The 19004-nt window shown below is 58.2% G+C and overlaps 1 protein-coding gene and 1 long non-coding RNA gene across 3 annotated transcripts in view; both read left to right on the top strand.

Annotated features, from left to right (window-relative positions):
* Positions 1-19004, top strand: part of LOC128775635 (uncharacterized) — a 198824-nt gene that overhangs the window by 149508 nt on the left and 30312 nt on the right. The gene's annotated exons all lie outside the window — the stretch shown is intronic.
* FYCO1 (FYVE and coiled-coil domain autophagy adaptor 1) overlaps positions 1-19004 on the top strand; it is a 74636-nt gene that overhangs the window by 27267 nt on the left and 28365 nt on the right. For both annotated transcript variants that reach the window (XM_019416550.2, XM_019416551.2), the window contains exons 8-14: positions 453-2747; positions 3810-3902; positions 4454-4572; positions 6521-6688; positions 9577-9726; positions 10413-10630; positions 14854-14995. In XM_019416550.2, the coding sequence (XP_019272095.2) occupies positions 453-2747; positions 3810-3902; positions 4454-4572; positions 6521-6688; positions 9577-9726; positions 10413-10630; positions 14854-14995 (3185 nt within the window). The remainder of the gene's footprint in view (positions 1-452; positions 2748-3809; positions 3903-4453; positions 4573-6520; positions 6689-9576; positions 9727-10412; positions 10631-14853; positions 14996-19004) is intronic.

Here is a 19004-nt window from a genome sequence, read left to right as displayed (position 1 = left end):
CATGTAGTTCTATAGGAAAGAGCAGTGCAGTTAAGAACAAGATGTAAAAAATAGGAAAAGCATTAAGACTGGCGAATAAATGGAGCTTTAACTGTTTTGTGGTTGAATCACGACAGGAGTTGTAGGTCTGGAGCAGTGGTGGACAATAATTTGAATGTAACTTAACGAATCTAAGCACCAGTGTCCATTACGCTCCCAAAGCTACGGGAGGCTGGATGGGACACGCGGGTTCCGAGGCCCCGGGCAGAGCTCACGTGTGTGGGTTGTGCCTTTAGGATGCGCCCTGACCTCCTGCAGCTTGTGCTTCCAGCCCTTTGGCTAGCTCGATAGACCAGCCTTACGTCCCGTGATTGCTGTATTTTGGTTTCTGTTCTCATCAAACTCGAGCGCTTTTCCCAGGAGCCGCGTAGCTTCCGTGCCAAAGCCACTTGTGTTCTCTTTCTCCTCCCCAGACTCAGGAGACGGCCTCCAGCTTTGACCTGAGCAGCCCCTTACACAACGAGGCGCTGGAGGGCTTCGACGAGATGCGCCTGGAGCTGGACCAGCTGGAGGTGCGGGAGAAGCAGCTGCAGGAGCAGGTGCACCAGCTGGACACAGAGAACCAGGAGCTGAGGGCGACCGTCAGCCTGCAGGGGGAGCAGCTGCAGACGGAGAGGGAGAGGGGCCGCGCCGCGGCTGAGGACAACGCCCGCCTCACTCGCCTGGTGGCCGAGCTCCAGAAGCAGTGGGAGGTCACCCAGGCCACACAGAGCGCCGTGAAGGAGCTTCAGGAGTGCCTGCGGGCCCTGGAGCGGGGAGTGGCGGAGAAGGAGGAGGATTCCCACTCGGCCCTGCGGCGGCTGGAGTCCGTGCTGCAGCCTCTGGCCCGGGAGCTCGAGGCCGCGTGGGGCTCGCCGGACAGGAAGAACCCGCGGTCGGCAGAGCGGGAGGCAGATTCGGTGCCTGCTCCGGTGCCGGACACGCCGGGGCGGCGGAAGCCCCTCCCCGGGGACCCGGCGCCGGAGACCCAGGAGCTGGGGGAGAAGCTTCGGGCCCTGGAGAGAGAGCACGCCAAGGTCCAGGAGCTCAGCAGGCAGCAGAGCGCCCAGCTGGGGCAGCTGGCCGAGGAGCTGCGGCTGAAGGAGGAGGCCCGGGCCGGCCTGGAGCACCGGCTGGAGGAGCTGGCCGGGAAGGGGCAGGAGGCCACCCGGCTGCGGCGACAGCTGCACGAGGCCCTCGCCCACCTGAGCTCCCTGGAGGAGGAGCTGGCAGAGGTGAGGCAGGAGGAGCGGCAGCGGCGACAGGAGAAGGAGTTGCTGGAGCAGGAGGCCGGGGCTCTGGCGCGGCAGCTGCGGGTCCTGGAGGCCCAGCTGGCGCAGCTGAGCCAGCACGTGGGTGACCTGGAGGAGCAGAGGCAGCAGCTCGCCCGGGACAGAGACCACCTGAGCCAGAAGGTGGGGGCGCTGGAGCGGCTGGCCGAGCAGCCGGGGCCCCCGGGCGCCACCCCGCGGCAGGCCTCCGGGGGACCGGAGGAGGGGCAGCGCAGCCCACAGGAGGGCCAGACAGGTGGCCCCGAGACGCCAGGGAGCGGACGGGTGGAGAGGCTCCAGCAGGCCGACGGGGAGCTGAAGAAGGAGCTGCAGAAAGCACTGGAGCGCAACCAGCTCCTCGAGGGCAAGCTGCAGGCCCTGCAGGCCGACTACCAGGCGCTGCAGCAGCGGGAGGCGGCCATCCGGAGCTCCCTGGCCTCCCTGGAGTCTGAGCAGGCCAGCATCCGGCACATGGGAGACCAGATGGAGGCGAGCCTCCTGGCCGTGAGGAAGGCCAAGGAGACCATGAGGGCCCACGCGGCGGAGAAGGAGGCCGCCCTGCGGAGCAAGGAGGCCGAGTGCCAGCAGCTGCAGGAGGCAGTGGGGCAGTGCCGGCAGCGGGCAGAGGCCCAGGAAAGGGAGCTCAAGGCTCTTGAGAGCCAGTGCCAGCGGCAGACCCAGCTGATCGAGACCCTCCGTGCGGAGAAAGGCCAGCAGGGGCTCGGCCCCCCCGAAGGCACCGCCCCCCGGGAGCCGGGGGCCCGGCTGGCCCCGAGTCAGGCAGAGCCAGAGGCCCGGCAGGGGGAGGCGGGGGTGCCAGACCTTCAGGCCGAGCTCCAGGCAGCCCTGGGTGACCGGGAGAAGGCCCAGAGCCAGCTGAGTGTGGCCGAGGCGGCTCTGAGGGAGCACAGGGCCCTCGTGCAGCAGCTGCAGGAGCAGAACGAGGCCCTCAAGAAGGCCCGCGGTCGGGAGCCGCCGCAGGGCTCGGGGCACGAAGGGGCGCCGCGGGAGGACAGGGCCGAGGAGGAGCAGTCCCAGGCAGGACACGGCTCCCGGGAAGCCCCGCTGGGACAGGCCGAGCCGCGGGAGCAGCTGCCCGGGGCCAGCGCAGACACAGCCGAGCCCCACGGCCACCGCTGCACTCAGCTCGTGGAGAAACAGCAGGCGGAGGAGGCCCTGGCCCGCGCCGTCCGGGAGCTCCGTGACGCCAGAGAGGCGGCCTCAAGGGAGCGGGAGGGCCTGGAGCACCGAGTGGCTGGGCTGCAGCGAGAGAAGGACAGCTTGCAGGAGAGGCTGAAGGTGGCCGAGGAGGCGGCCCGCTCCTTGCCCGGCCTGCAGGCCCAGCTGGCCCAGGCCGAGCAGCGGGCGCAGAGCCTCCAGGAGGCCGCACGCGAGGAGCTCAGCGCTCTCAAGTTCCAGCTGAGCACCGAGATCATGGACCACCAGAGCAGACTGAAGGTAGTCCCGGCCTCGACCCCCGCTGCGGCGGGGCCCGACGGGCCCACGAGAGGATAGGACGCGTCTGCAGCCATGTGGCACGCGACGGCCTAAGAATGTACCGGGCAGCCGGGCAGACATGGCTAGGCCACAGCACCCTTCCCCCCGCCCCCCCCGCACTGACACTTTAGGGCACGTGTCCAGAGCAACGCCCCAGCCCAGAAGTCTAAACCCAAGGTGGTTGCAGACACGTTTGGCTCACACGGAGTGTCTTTTTAAAATTAGTAGCCAGCATTTAAAGAGCCAGATGTTTACAAATTCAGTCTGGGGGCTTCCTTTGAAATCTCAGAAGATCTCAGAGACTGTGCCCTCCTTGCCACCTGGCAGCAGTCGCCAGGAGCTGGGTGGTGGCTGCCCCCTTTCAAGGACACACGCACCCTTTGGTGTTTTCCTTACACTCGTTTAGGTACTTGCCCAGCCCCTCTGGGCCTGTGAGTTTGAGACCCTTGCCCTAGCCTCTAGAACCTACTGCAGGCACCAGCACGTCCCGCCTGCGAGCCCTGTCCCTGGGTTTTCTGGCCCTTCACGTGCCATCCTGATGATAGGCACCGTGGTAAGAAACTGGCTCAGTTAGTTTGTCACAAAGCCCTTGGGATAGACAGCGGGCTCCCACGTGCCTTCGGGACTGCACAGAGAAAAAGGGTTAAGAGTGGCTATGACCCAGGACACGAGCAGGATGGCCGTGGGGTTTGGGCTTCCAGACTTGCTTGTTTGCACCGAGGTCTGTGCTCACTCCCAGACACAGATGTGCCTCCCGCGCTGTGTCACCCATCCTGTGCTGCTCCGTGTGGCTCATGGGGCACTTTTCTTCTTCCAGAAATTAAACCCTAAGTTTGAGGACCAAACTTAGTTTCTTAGTAAGCTTGAAAGGATGTTGTCACCAGTGAAGCCCAAAGCTTACTGAGTTTGGTGCAGAAGAGAGGGGTAGCTTGTTTTTACCCATTCGGGGGAATGGGGCTGTGGGGGGGGGGGTCTCCGTATGTCAGGACCCCACTTTGACGACCCCTCTCCCATCATCTCCAGGCTGCCAGTGAAGACTGCGGGAGCCTCAGGGCCCAGCTGGAGGAGCGAGGCCGGCAGCTGCAGGCCGCCGAGGAGGCTGCGGAGAGGCTGAAGGTAGGCCCCGGGGAGTGTGCTGACCAGCGGCCCGGGAGCCTGGGGTGCCCACCTCTGCCCGGTCGTTCCCACCCCAGTGTGTGCACCTGTCAGGGAACAGGGCCCGGCATGCTTTCCACTGGACCCGTTAGGAGGGCCGCCCGCAAGGCTCCCAGTTCCCGAGCCGGAGCTCCCGTCCGTACGGCCCTGTAGGCATCCTAAGTGTGCACCGCAGCCTTCTACCTCCTGGACCCCCTGGCTGGGGCTGCCAGCTGTGGTTTCCAGCCAGCCCTATGGAAAGGAAACAGACTGTGCTCCTCAGCCGTCTCTGCAGGCGTCTCTTGAGCCGGTGGTTCTGAACCCAGGGGGAGCCCTGCCCCCAGCCACCCCTCCGAGATTCGGATTCCTGCGGCCCCCCCCAAGCACCCCAACCCCTTGCAATTAATACTCGGGGGCTAGAATTACAAACAGGAGTGTGGTGGGGCGGAGAGCCAGGTCCCTTCCCGGCCTGCCGCGAGGGCTCTTGTTAAGACACTCTTGCTAAGCGTCTTCTCCCCGATGTCCTGTGCCAGGCCACCCGGGCAGAGCTGGGAGAGAAGCTGAACTGCACCAGCAAGCATCTCGCAGAGTGCCAGGCTGCCCTGCGGAAGAAGGACGAGGAGGGGGCTGTCCTGCGCGAGAGCTTGGACAGGTTAGTTACACGGTCCGCCCGCACAGCCAGCGGTGGGGGCTTCGGGGAAGGAGGGCTTTGGTGCAGTCACGTAGAAGCGCGGCCGCTCGCATTGGGTGAAAGAAGACCTTTTCCAAGAAAAGCCACAGGCTCGGAAGGGGCTTTGCCAGAAGCGTACCCCGGAGGGCCGGCGGCGTCCGACAGCACGTAGGTGATGGCGACAGGAGCGCAGGCCAGACCATTTGGCTCGAGTCTGTTTCCCTGACAACTGCCCCACCAAAGTACTCGGACAGATAGCTCTGCATCTGGTCTTGTGTTAGGGTACTGGCGTGTGTGTGTGTGCGTGTGTGCATGCTTCCCCACTACGAGCTGTGACTCGAGCTCTTCCTCGTTTCTTTTGTGAAATGAGAGTCTGCAGGTTGGGGGTTGGGGAAGCCTTCCGGGCACCTGCCGAGGGTGAGTGAGTGTGCCCAGCACCAGGCCGGCTTGTCTTCCTGCAGACTCTTGCCGCTGCGTCTGTGTCTGTCCATGGTGCTGCCACTCTCCATCATGACTGTTCTAACCTTGGAGGGTGGCCCTACTTGTGCAGCCCCGAGGCCGCCCCGAGCCTCCTCACTTTCAGGCGATGGGGGGTGGGGGGGCTGGGGTTGGGCATCATTTGGTGATGAGGCCAAGCCAGTCCTGCCGGGGATGCTGGGTCCCAGTTACCTGGGTGCCCCCAGCGAAGACTGGCACCCCGCACTGTCCTGAGGCTTTCCATTCTCTGCCCGTCCCTCATCGCCTCCCACCGCCCGGCTTCTGAGGTGGGCCCAGGCCCAGCGTGAGATCTAGAGCACGCTGGGTGTTCAGTAACCCGGATGTACATCTCTTCCCATCTGACTCCTCCAGAGTTCAGACCCCGTAGGGCTCCTGCTGCCCAGTCGTGTTCACGCGGTGATAAAAGTAGCAAGAACCTCCTAAGCTGGTGGCATTTAAAAAAAAAAATGCTGTAACAATGCTTGTTTGTAAGATCTCAGAGTAGTTGTTAGCTGCTCAAAGTCGCATAATCCACCTGCCCAGGATTGGATTTTACTTTACTCATTGGGTGGGTGTCTGTGTGTATGTGTGTGTGTGTGCGCGCACGTGTGTGTGCACACACATGTGCACACCCACGGGGTCATTTTGGTAGACGGTGTCTAGTAAACCACTTCCCGACAGCTTTATACTGGGCGTGGGAAGACTGGATTAGATAGAGATTAATTAGTCTCTGCAGAGCCCTCTGTCTCGTGGAGCTTCTGTGAATGCCTTGCCAGGCCTGGGGGTTTGTAGCACATCCCTGGGAAACCACTGCCCTCGGGGCCAGGTGAGCTGCAGGTGGGGCGGGCAGGGCCAGGAGGACCGTGATTTGGCACCACGGAGACGAGGGGACAGAGCTCCTGAGGCCTCCGGGCCGTCGGGTCAGCACCTGGCATTGCCCGTCGAGTGCCCACTGTGTGCCCAGCACCCGCCCCGTGCACAGAGCCCCAAAGACACCTGGGAGACGGATCCTCGTCCGCGTGGTCACCTCCAGGGAGCTACTCCTGTGTTCTTTCTGTCCCGACTCTGTTTTCCTCTTGCAAACCCCCCCAGCCCCAGCCCATGAACCATACCCGTGGGGCTTCTCTCATAACCTCAGTGCGGCCTGAAAACGAATTGGGTGGAGTTAACTCAGCTGAGGTGCTCCCAGCAGACTGAGGTCACCTGCCCTCCCCGAATGTCCATTGTATTGGCTGCAGGGGCTCGTGTGTGAAGAGTCTGGGTGTGCGAGGGGGGTTTTGAAGGCCAGGGGGGTACGTAACCTGCGAGCGGGTGGTACCAAGGGGCGCCCCCACCGTGAGGGGGAAAGGCTGGGAGGATGGCGGGAGCCTTCGTTAGAGGGCTGGGTTAGCCCAGAGGCCTGGGGGAAGCCGGAAGTAGGGGCCACTCAGTAAACTCCCCACCCCTCCACCAGGACCCAGAAGGAACTCGAAAAGGCCACGACAGAAATCCAGGAGTATTACAACAGACTCTGCCAGGAGGTGACGAACCGGGAGAAGAATGACCAGAAGATGCTCGCGGACCTGGATGACCTGAATAGAACCAAGCAGTACCTGGAGGAGAGGCTGATCGAGCTGCTCAGGTGAGAGCGTGGGGCGAGCAGCTGTCTGCCCCTCCCTCCCCCGCCCCGAGCTGGGTTTCTCTGTAAAGAAAGGTAGCTGTTCTTGAAAGGTCTGTTCGCGGGAAGGGGGCCCGTGTCCGTCTGTGCTGTGTTGTTAAGGCCTCCCACACGGACAGGGGCTGCTTGGGCCCTCGGCAGCCTCGTACGAGCGGATTTCACCGTTCCCACCAGGGCTCAGCTGAGTCTGTGTTGTCACACTGCCGGGGAATCATTTTTCAAATCTCTGTGCGCGTAGCCACGAGAGTGACGGCAAGTGCCGTCTCGTATCCTGAGGAATCTCTCCATCCCCTTGCCCCTCTTTCACGAGCCCTTTTCCCCTTCTCCTCCGTCCCACCTTTCCCCAGTGCCGGGCCTCCCAAACCCGTACACCTGCAGGTGGCATCGCAAGTGTGTGAGCTGGGCCGGCTGGGCCCTCGGAACCCGGAGGACACACGTGCTCTGCTCCTGTCGCTTGGTGCCGCACAGGCATCGGGCCCGGCTTGCCACATCGCCTCCCCTCTGAAGAAAAGGTGCAAGTCCGGACTTTCACGTGAAACTGGCCTGACTTTTCAAGTTGGCGAGAGTGGTTCAAAACCGTTTTTTTTCTTGTTTATATTTTTCTGTTTTCTTAAGTTTATTTACTTATGTTGAGAGACAGAAAGGGAGAGACCGCACGAGCTGGGGAGGGGCAGAGAGAGGGAGAGAGAATCTCAAGCAGGCCCCACGCTATCAGCGCAGAGCCCGACGGGGGGCCTGATCTCACGAACCACGAGATCATGACCTGAGCCGAAACCAAGAGTCAGAAGACGCTCAACCAACTGGGACACCCAGGCGCCTCTAAAGTCTTAACTTTCTCATATGGAAATTTGCAGATGTACAGCAACAGGCCAGCACAGTGCACCCCAAGTACCTGCCCCCCGCTTCAGCGTCCTTCACCTCGCGGCCAGTCTTGTTTCATCCAGAGACCCGCCGTGTCCCTCACCCCCCCAGATTATTTTGATGCAGATTCCAGATTTATTATTTCATCTCCAAATGTTTCAGTATGTGCTTCTCTTAAGACAAGGACTCTCCATTTTGTGCCACCACGGTGTCATCGCCGTGCTTAAAAATTAACCGTGGTTCCCAATATCATTAAGCATCTGGTCAGTTTCGTGTTTTTCCTATTGTTTTTTCCTTACATTTTTTTCTAATGAGGATCTGGATCCATACGTTGCATGGCGAGATGTTAGATCTCTCTTACTTAGTCTGATTTGGCCACTGTGTCTCTAACTTTTTCTTCACAATTTACTTTTGAGGAAGCTAGGTCTTTCGTCCGGTAGAGTTTCCCACAGCCTGGATTTTGCCAGTTGTGTCTCCATGGCACCACGTAACATGTTCTCCCAATCTTTGTTATTTCTTGTGAATTGTTAGCCGAAACCAGAGCCGTGGTTCTCTACCCTACGTGCACATTTCAGTCCTTAGGGGAGCTGTTAAAATGATACCCACGTCCAGACCCTACCCAGTCCAACCAAACTGGAATTTCTGGGGTGGGGCCCAGGGATCAGTGAGCCAGAGTGGAGAACCACTGCTCTACTAGAGGCTGGCTCAGACCCAGATTCAAAATGTTCTCAAGAACGCCTCATAGAATTGGTTTTTAGTTTGGGTCTTTCCTTCAGGAGCCCACGTAAGATCTGATTAGCCCATTCTTTGCGATGTTCGCAGCCTAAAAGCACTGCCTAAATCTGCCAATTCATTTGGGGTTGCAAAATGGTGACACTAAATTCCACCTGATCTGGAAGTGTAAAACCTCTGCCCACGTATCATCGATTTGCAGATTTGGGACTCAGGGTACTTACGACCTGTGAGCTCAGACATGTTCTTGAGGCGTGTGATGGAGAAGCCCGAGTCCTGACTGCGTTCCCGCATTTCAGGGAGTGGGTCCCTGGCCTCCTGGGGACAGAAGGGATGGGCTGTGGACCTGCGGGGAGGGTGATGCTGGTCCAGGGCATGAGTCTTCCTGCTTCCTGACTACAGCAGGCACCTGAAGAACCTGTCAGTTGCATGCCCTGGCTTTTGTATTTAAGGGGAGAGTCTGTGGCCTTGGAGTCCATTTCTGGTGGTGGCATCAGTTTGTCACCAGACCTCGGTGGCTCTAGTGTTACTCTTTGGGACTCAGGTGTTGTCAGGGCTGCCTTGACCTTGGGATGGTGGCCGGGGTTCCATCTAGGAAAGAATGAAACCTTCCCAGGTCAGAAGCTGTAATAGCAGCAACACGGAAACCTCTGTGCGCATCTGCCCTGTGTGTCAGGCATGTTCTGACACCTGCCAGACCTTTCTGGAAAGCCTCCCTGTGCTTCCGGTCTTGCTTCCTGGAGCGCATAGCATCTCCCTGAGGAGTAAGGGAAAGTAACATCCCATCAGGCTTTCCGGCGAGGACGCCTTTCATCTCCAACGATTACTTGTTACTTGAGCAGACCATAAACACATAAGGGTTTCTGAATACATGTATGATTCGTGTGGGCAGTACATTCGAGGTCCTTGGGCTCGGAGCACGCCGTGTGTCCTATAATTATGACAGCCTGTTACACCTTAAACTCCAGGTGACCGTGTACAGCATCGTTTAGATCCCTGAGCAGTGTGTGGCCCGTGCGGGTGCTGGCAGCTCTTTGCGGCCGCCGGCACCCCGTACGTGCATCACGGTCCCCTCTGCCCGCACATACGTGCCGTCAGCTGAGTCTGGGACCGATGCAGGGGACAGACGAGTGTTTCCAAGTGGAGTGAATCTTCCTTCCACGTCTTGGGAAATTTGCACTCGGTCTTCGGATGTGATTCCGGGATCACCCTGCTGTTGTCATGGATTCCTCTCTGATTCTGATGTGGCTCTGTCCCAGGGACAAGGATGCTCTCTGGCAAAAGTCGGACGCCCTGGAGTTCCAGCAGAAGCTCAGCGCTGAGGAGAGGTGGCTCGGGGACGCGGAGGCCAGCCACTGTCACGACTGCAAGCGGGAGTTCAGCTGGATGGTGCGGAGGCACCACTGCAGGTCAGCGGGCGGGGCGCAGGCGCCGCTGTGTGTCTGGGAGGAGCACGTGGCCATCCGGTCTTCGGGGAGCCAGGCGCGGGTCCTGGCGGGCTGTGCAGGGATCCCTGAAGGGGGCAGAGGTCGGGTGCAGGGGTGCGGGCAGAGTCAAGGGGACCCATCCGGCTGTGGAGCAGCCAGAGAGCGGCAGCCGTCGGCCTCCCTCAGGCTGCGGGGACCAGAGGGAAGGCGGCGTTCCTGGAGCCCAGGGAGAGCGGGGGCTGAGGCTTTGCTGGGAGAACCCAGACGGCAAAGACCCTCCTAGGGCCCGAGGAAGGGTAGGCAGAGTTATTCTTATAAATCTCAGTGGGGGCCAAGGCAGATAGAAAGTCATCAGCACGGCCCCGGGTGGGTCTGTGGCCCCTCAGAGCCTCTGAACCCCCACGTCAGTGTGTCCCAGAAGGCGGGCTCGACCACGTACCCTATCCCCTGCCTCCCGGCACCTGGGGAAATAAAACGTCGCCTCCCGGTGGGCTTGTCAGGATGGCTTCAGCCGGCATCTCACCAAACTGACCGCGAGGCCACGTTCCTGAGTGGGGGCGGAGCCCCGCCCAAGGAGCCGTGTGGCCTCCAGAGCCCGGTTCTGGTGCCGGGCAGACCGCAAGGCCCGCGGTGCGGCGTCCTCACGGCCCGTGCTTGTTTCACCCCAGGATCTGTGGCCGCATCTTCTGTTACTACTGCTGCAACAACTACGTCCTGACCAAGCACGGCGGCAAGAAGGAGCGCTGCTGCAGGGCCTGCTTCCGCAAGTTCAGTGACGGCCCCGGCTCCCCCGACAGCGCCAGCTCGGGCACCAGCCAGGGAGAGCCCAGCCCTGCGCTGTCGCCGGCCCCAGGCCGAGCCGGGCCCCAGGCCGCCGGAGGCCAAGGTCAGGCTCCCGCCCCTGCCCTCCCCGCCCCTGTGTGCTTAGGTGCCACCCCCCCCCCCCACCCCGTGGCTGGTCAGCTTAATTCAGTGTTTTCCGGACTCGGGCGTTAGAGAGGCACCAAAAATGTATTGCGCCAATTTGAGACTTTCCGTTTTTATGTAGTTAGGATAGAAAGAGAATTGAAAGGTGAATAACTTTCTCCTGATACGATTCAGCGTTACTTAATGCGAGGTCCGTGTACTTCATAACTCCGTGCGCTACCAGTGGGACGTCCCCCACACCGTGGAAAATACTGCCTCCGGAGCCTCAGCCCCAATAACCCCGCCCTCCCAGCGGAGCAGCCACGGGCCCAGAGCTGCGTGGAAACGACCACATCCTTCACCTTCTTCCTGTGGCTCGAGCCACGGCAGGCCGAGGAGGACGCGTTCTCCCGCGCCCTCTCACTGCGCTCGGGGAGAGGAAGTGGGATCCGGTTCCCTCTGCCCCTGCTCCCAGCACAGCCCCGCCGGGCGGGCCAGGCTGCCCTCTCGGCACTGCCCTGGGGATACAGACTAGCAACGAGGCAGGCCTGACACGGCAGGGGCAGGAGCGAGGCTGGGCCCGGCTCAGGCAGCACCGTCTCCCGCGGCTGGTCCCTCTGGGCTCCTCCTTGGCCTCTGCCTGGGCGCAGGTCAGCCAGCCTTCCGAGATCCCGTGAGTTCCCCTCTTGTTTAACTGGACCATCAAGGAGGTTGGCAGGCCCCGTTCTGTATATTGGGTACGAAGAACCGCGTCGAGTTGGCAGGATGCACTGTGAACACAGCCTTCCTCAAACAGTATCTTCCTCAAACGCGTTTTTCATTCTTTTTTTTTTTTTTTTTTTTTTTAAATTTTTTTTTTTTAACATTTATTTATTTTTGAGACAGAGAGAGACAGAGCATGAACGGGGGAGGGTCAAAGAGAGAGGGAGACACAGAATCTGAAACGGGCTCCAGGCTCTGAGCAGTCAGCACAGAGCCCGATGCGGGGCTCGAACTCACATACCGCGAGATCGTGACCTGAGCCGAAGTCGGACGCTTAACCAACTGAGCCACCCAGGCGCCCCTTTTCATTCTTTTTTATCAAGTTTTGGGAGTCCTGTATAGATTCTGGGTAGAACTTATTTAATAGATCTGTTTCACGGATACCTTTTTCCCAACCAGAAACCCGTCTTTTCACCTTTCAAAGAGCGGAAACGTTTTCCAAAACACGGAAGGTTGGAATTCTCATGAAGTCCGATCCATCAATTTTTTTTTTGCCTTATGGATCAATTTTTTTCTTATCTTTTGGGATCATATCTATCTTTGCTTACCCTAAGGACACAAAGATCTCCCGGTTTGTTTGTTTTTCCTAGAAATTTCACGGTTTTAGGTCTGTGATCCATTCTGAATTGATTTTTGTGTATGCTACAAGCCACATGTAGAGATTCATTTTTTTGCATATGGCTGTCCAGTGTTTCCACCACCATTGGTTAACAAGTCCATTCTCATAGAACTGCCTTTGCACCATTTTCTAAAATCAATTGCTCTTATGTATGTGGGTCTGTATCCGGACTTTCTGACTCATCCCATGTATCCATGTGCCTTCTCTTTCACCAATACCACACTGTCGAGATCACCATGGTGTTCTAATGAGTCTTCAAAGCAGGTAGAGCGGGTCCCCTCTAGTTTTGTTCTTTATCAGAGTGTTGGCTATCCTAGGTGTTTTGCATATCCATGTAAATTTTATTTTATTTCTTTTTAACTTAAACTCCAGTTAGCTGACTAGACGTATAGGCTAGCATTGGTTTCAGGAATAGAATTTAGTGATTCATCAGTTACATATAACACCCAGTGCTCATCCCAACAGGTGCCCTCCTTAATGCCCACCACATCCCGCCCCCCCCACCTCCCCTCCAGCAACCCTCAGTCTTTCTCTGTCTATAAGAGTCTCTTATGGTCTGCCTCCCTCTGTGTTTTTATTTTTCCTAAGTTCATCTGTTTTGTTTCTTAAATTCCACGGATGAGTGAAATCGTATGATACTTGTCTTTCACTGACTGACTTTGCTTAGCATAACGCACTCGAGTTCCTCTGTGTTGTTGCAGATGGCAAGGTTTCATTCTTTTCGATCGCCGAGTAATACCCCGTCGTATGTGTGTATACACACACGTACACACACACACACGCATCTTCCCTATCCATTCAGCAGTCGATGGACACTTGGGCTCTTTCCGTAACGTGGCCGTTGTTGGTGGCACTGCTATAAACAGTGGGGTAGATGTGCCCCTTCAAGTCGGCACTCCTATAACCTTTGGATAAATGCCCAGTAGTGTAATTGCCGAGTCATAGGGTAGTTCTGTTTTCAGTTTCTTGAGGAACCTCCATCCTGCAGAGCGGCTGCACCAGCTTGCGTTCTCACCAACAGTGCCAGAGGCTTCCCCTTTCTCCGCGTCCTCACCAACAGCTGTCGTTTCCTGAGTTAAGTTTAGCCATTCTGACAGGTGTGAGGTGGCATCTGTCTCATTGTGATTTTGATTTGTATTTTCCTGACGGCGAGTGATGGTGAGCATGTTTTCATGTGTCTGTGAAACTATCTGGATGTCTTCTCTGGCAAAGTGTTTCTTCATGCCTTCTGCCCGTTTCTTCACTGGATTATTTGCTTTTTGGGTGTTGAGTTTGACAAGTTCTTTATAGGTTTTGGATACTCCCCCTTTAGGAGATAGGTCGCTTGCAGATATCTTCTCCCATTCATTCCATCGGTTGCCTCGTTTTGTTGGTTGTTTCCCTCACTGTAGAGAAGCTTTTTATCTTGATGAGGCCTCAATAGTTCATTTTTTGCTTTTGTTTTCCTTGCCCCTGGAGACATGTCTAGTAAGAAGTTGCTGAGGCTGAGGTCAAAGAGGTTGCTGTCTGTTTTGTCCTGTGGGATTTTGATGGTTTCGTGTACCCGTGTAAATTTTAGAATTTAGTTTGTCAGCTTCTACAAGAAATCCTGCTGAAATTTTGACTGAGATGTGCTTTCTAGATCACGTCGAAGAGAATTGACATGTTAACAAAATTGAGTCTTCCAGTAAGTGAACATGTATAGCTCTCCACTTGTTTAAGTCTCCTTTGATTGCTCTCAGTGAATCTCCCTCGTTTGGGGCACCTGGTGCTCATTGTCCCTTCCTTTGTCATCCTCCTTCCTTCTCTCTACCAGCCTCAGAAGGTAGATTCAGAAGTGTGACTGGGTCTATGGAAGGAAACCAGTCTCTGGTCTCCTCCTTCAGCCTGTGTCTCAAGCCCCACGTCCTGCTCTTCCTAGAGCATGGCCTGTCCCACTAGCCCTGTGGTGGAACCGGCTGGAAACTTGGAGCTCTCGTGAACTGTTCTTGCTAAACAGTCCAGGAATCTCCCCTGCCCTGACTCACAGGCAGGTGTTCCAGTGATGACAGAGGATGGCACTGTGCCAGAGTCCCGAGGTCACTTGTTTTGATTTCTGACATTTCCTGTCTCCTTGTCTATCTGCGTTTCTTTCTGTCTTTCCTTTTTTTCTATCTTCCCTTCTGTCTGCCTTTCTTTCGCCTCAGGCCTGCCGTCACATTTTCCATGCGGTATGGCAGGAGCATGCGTGTGGGTAGGTGGCCGGCACAGGAATGTCCATACAGCATCCCTCCTACTGAGTGGCCTGCAAAGTCAGACACAAGTCCCCCAGTCGGAAGCACAGCGGTCACTGCCACCTCGGGCAGAGGGAGGGTCTTTCCCATCCCCCAGTGGATGGAGATGGAAACACAGGATCCAGACAGAATCTTGGTTTCAAAGGAGGCATAAATAAGTCGTGTCTGTGTCTTCGGGAGCAAGGACTCAGCAGCAGAGAAGTGTGTTTACTTTTCTGTTAGGTTCTTTCCTGATGAGGTTTTGACAGGTTTTTTGTTTGTTTGTTTCTGAATAAGAGGCCTCAGAGAATATGTAAGGGCTTGAATCTCTTTAAGACCCGACTGAGGAGCTTCAGAGCAATCTCTTAATTCATGTGTTCAGCTTCCCTGTAGGCCCCACCGCTTTCTGGAATGTCTCAGCAGCCATTTCTCTCCCATCCAGACAGAGTAGCTGTGGGTTGAGCGGGCACTTAGAGCGTGTCCCGGTGGCCCATCCCGCACAGGTACAGCCCCTCGCCTCCTGGCGTCCCCTCCCCATCCTGTGCGTAACTGCGTGTGTCTCTTCTCTCCCCACCCGCCTCTGTGGCCCAGGTGTAGACGCAGACTGCAGGCCGCCGGACGATGCCGCGTTTGACATCATCACCGATGAGGAGCTGTGCCAGATTCAGGAGTCGGGCTCCTCGCCTGAGACACCCACCGAAACTGACTCCCTCGACCCTAACATGCCCGAACAGTGAGTAGACCTCACCTTTACTTCCTGTGTGCTCACTGGGTGTCGGGCCCTTGTGCCTCCTGATTAAAGGACCAGGAAAGTGAGACTCTGGAAGCAGGATTGGCTGTCTTTGCTTAAGGGAAGGTGCCTCAGAACAGTGCTCGGGACAGTTCTGGAGACTGGAAGTTCCAGGTGAGGGTCCTGGGCTTGCGGACGGCCACCCACCCACTGCCTCTTCACCCGGTTGCCCCGCCGTGCACCCCTCGTGACTCTCTGTGTCCTGCTGGTCCGTTGGTACTTACTCTCCACCAGTCTTCCCGTTTTTCCAGGCCAGCTGTTTTCCAACCAGGTTTGCGAGGAGAGTTTTGCAAAGGCCAATTTTTAAATAATATGAGGTAACCTCACGAAGTGCCACCATGTTTCCGTGTCAAGAGTTTATGCCAAGGGGACCCACAGGAAAAGGTCAAGCCCCCCACCCCCCACGGCAGCCCTGCTCAGCGTCTCTCAGCCCCTGGTATCGGGCTTAAATGCGGTTTCTACAGCAAAGCACAGACTGCTCAAAAGCCAAGAAAGAATTTACATGGCCCCCCCTGGGTCCAGGCATTTCTCGACCCACTTTCCCTCCAGTTAGGGAGTTTCGTGATGCACCTGGCCAATACCCACATTCACATCTCTGCCCCTCTCTTCCTGCCCAGGACTCAGAGGAGGGCTAGGATTAATCAGCCAGGATTTCTGCCGTGCAGGAGATGTATTGAATCCTCACGGAGCACTCAGTGCAAGAAATTTTAGGCTTACGTGTATCCCTCCGCACTCCCCTGTTCTCTGACTAGAGGGTGACCAAACGCTCGTGTTGTAGCCTCATGGAGAGAGCCCACAGGATCACCCAGCCCATCAGCCCCTGTGCAGTGCTGCTTCCGCGGTTTTGGGCCTTGCCTTTCCCTTCCTGGAACCCCTGCCTCCTGAAGTGCCCCTGACCCCATAGCCTGCAGTGTTCTCCCAAGGGCACTGAGCCACGGAGCCGCCATCACCTGGCAACTGTACTCCCCGCCAGGTGGGTAGGTGGTGAGGTGAGCAGGACTGGGGCCTCCAGACCTGGGAGGATGGCCTTTGGCTGTCGCCTGCAGGAGAGAGTGACCCCCTGCAGCTCCCTCTTTCCCTCGCCCCTCACCTTCCCCTTTGCCAGTAAGAACAGAAACAGAAGGCGCTCTGACCGCTGACAAATACCTGTGTTTCGGTCCCGGGAAATCGGGAAGTGTCCCAGGGAAAGGAAACCACCAGTGCACTGGCCTGCGGCCCCTAGGGTGGATCTGGGCCTGGCAGTCGGGAGCCTGCGGTCCCTGCGGCCTCTGCTACTCAGCTAAGGGCCTGCACCCTCACACGCCATCTCTGTGCATCAGAGAAGACCCAAGTGTCTCTGGTAGCTTTGTCGTACGTTCTTTTTCTTCCTAAGACCAATCAGAAATGCCAGGATCCTGAAAAAGTGCGGGCGCTAAGCCTGGATTTGCGTAAGCCTCCCTGATGGGAAACTTCGAGAAAGAAATCGGCAAGTCCAAAGTAAGAAGTGATCCGGAAGGGATTGAACACCGGGTGTGTCCAAATCCACAGAGGAAAGAAGGCTGCTTGGAAGCCGTGTTGTCGAAAGCCACTCTGCCGGGCACCTTCCTGTGCCGGCCGCCTCTGTGCGTGGCCTCGCTCGGTCCCTACCCAGCCCTCTGAGGCTTAGGGATTACGGTCCTCATTTTACAGGTAAAGCTGCTGAAGCCTCAGGAGGCCAGATAAGCCACTCCAGGGCACGGGGTTGTAAGTGTCAGCACTAGGCTTTGAGCCCAGAACCCCTCCCTCCGTCCACAGGCTTGAGGTTCATTCCAAAGCGTTCATTTCTCTTCTCAGGGCCCCACTTCCCCATGTACACATCAGAAGCCTGTGCTCTGCCTCCCGCCCTGCAACGTATACACATTCTGCGGGCAATGAAGTTGTCTGCCTCGCCCTTCCTGGCAGTGAGGGGACAGGCAGAGGTCCCCACACCCCTGAGCAGCCTCCCACTGGCCCCCACTGATGAGAAACAGAAGCACAACCCCTTCCCTGGGGAGAAAAGATGGCGTTCTTCAGAGCCCTCCAGACGAGCCTATCCGCACCCGCTCCCCACGCTCAGCCGAGCTCCCCCTCGGCCTTCTCCAGGGACCAGGTGTCCTTCTGTGCTCGGCACCGAGGGGGCAGGCGGAGATGGAGAGAAAGCTCTCATCAGCCCGTCGCAGGGCTGGGCCTTGGGTCTCTCGGCCTCCGCTCTGCCTCCACCCCAGCCTGGCCTCCCCTTCTGGTCACGAGACGAACAGGCCATACGGCCGTGAAGAGCTTGATCTCCAGAATCCGACACCTGGTTGGAGCGTAAGCTGCCACCTCCAGGTTCCGTGGACTGGGGTACCGCAGCCTCCCGAACTCAGTGCCCTCCCCTAGGAGAGATGGGGACCGTCCCCCTCTGGGACCGGCAGGAAGATTCGATGAGAAGGGTGCGTGTAAAGCGCCGAGCCTGGTGCCTGGCGCCTGGGAGGCCTCCCGTGGAGGCGCCTCGTTTCTGTGATGTCCCGCGTGCGTTGTGATGCCAGGCGCTGAGCCGGGCCCATCTCCTGCTTGCGCCTGGTACCCCAGTATTTCTCCAAGGAAAACCTCTCCCAGTGCCCAGTGACACTGAGCTAAAGTCGTCGAGACTGTCCCTGACCCTCGGGGCACCTTTGCCAGTAATTGCTTTGTAACTAACTGGTACTTCCCGGTCAGAGTGCTTTGCTGGGGGGCTGGGGTCGGTTGATCACTGGCCAGGAGATGGGACGCCTGTATCTCAGACACAAAACGAGAACAGGATACGGTAGTGACCGTGAAGGCAAAAAGCCACCTTGTGCTCGGGTTAGCCCAGCGTTCTCCCCCTTCGTGAGGAGGACGGAGCTGGCCGGTACCTTGAGCGCATCCGCTGCAGGAAACCTCTGTTGGCCAACACTTGGGGGCAGAGAAAGGGGCTGTTCACCGGAGTCCTAGCCCTGGCTGTGCCGGGTGAGCTTTGGCGGGTCTTAATCTCTCTGAACTAGTTTACTCACCTGAAGCATGGGGACGAGCGCGCCAGGCCTCGCGCGGCTCGGAGTTGGGAGTCCCCACGGACCGTGGAGGACCGGGCGCAGGAAAGAGGCACCGCGCCAGGCCTCGCGCGGCTCGGAGTTGGGAGTCCCCACGGACCGTGGAGGACCGGGCGCAGGAAAGAGGCACCGCCTGGGGGGCCCCTTGGGGGAGGAGGTGAGAGCGACCACTCCCTCCACTCCTGGACCCCTCCAGCAGGGGAGGCTTCAGCCGTTCTCTCCCGCAGCACCAATCCCTCCGTCCGGAATGCTCACTGAGATCACCTGGGCTTCTGGCTCCCGGGCGGCCCCTGGAATCGGGGTCACCCCATGTTCACCACCCGTCTGTGCAGCCACGCGGGACCGCTAACGGCCCTGAAGTGTCGGGGACATGGCGAGGGAGTAGCTTGCCCGCGGACCCCAAGGCCGCGCTCGAGGCAGCCTGGCCCACCCTTCTACAGCCCCCGCTCCCACCTGCGCCCCATCGCATGCTGCTGCGTGTGAGCAGTCAGGGGAGGAGCAGAGCAGGACCGAGGCCGGGAACTTGCGCCCCGTGGGGCTGTTGTGTGGACAGAACGAAGTCACGTCGCCAAAGGCCTCCGCTCCCGACGCGGGCTGTGCCGGCCTCTGTTGCCAGCACTGCCCTGTACCCAGGGGAGGGCTGGGAAGAGTCCCGACTCTCAGGCGTAGCAGATGAGAGTCCAGAGGAGTATAGGGCCAGTGAGTGAGAACACACAGAAGGTAAAGGAAGATTCTGCTGCTGTGCCATTCCTGGGTTTTCCTAAGCCTTAGAAGGACGCACGCAGCCTTTTTGCGGGGAGCCTGGAGAGAGGGCATATAACCCAGGCCTGGGGCGGGGCGCGGCCCGACGGGTGCCTGGTCTGGTTTGCCTCAGCCCAGCAGGCACCTGGTTGGGGAGAGCCCAGCGG

The sequence above is a fragment of the Panthera pardus genome, unplaced genomic scaffold (assembly GCF_024362965.1).
Source record: "Panthera pardus isolate Hobbes unplaced genomic scaffold, ASM2436296v1 HiC_scaffold_8, whole genome shotgun sequence".
NCBI classification, from domain to species: domain Eukaryota; kingdom Metazoa; phylum Chordata; class Mammalia; order Carnivora; family Felidae; genus Panthera; species Panthera pardus.
Note: the sequence above shows the minus strand (reverse complement) of the source record. Positions and strands in the feature narration are given on the sequence as shown.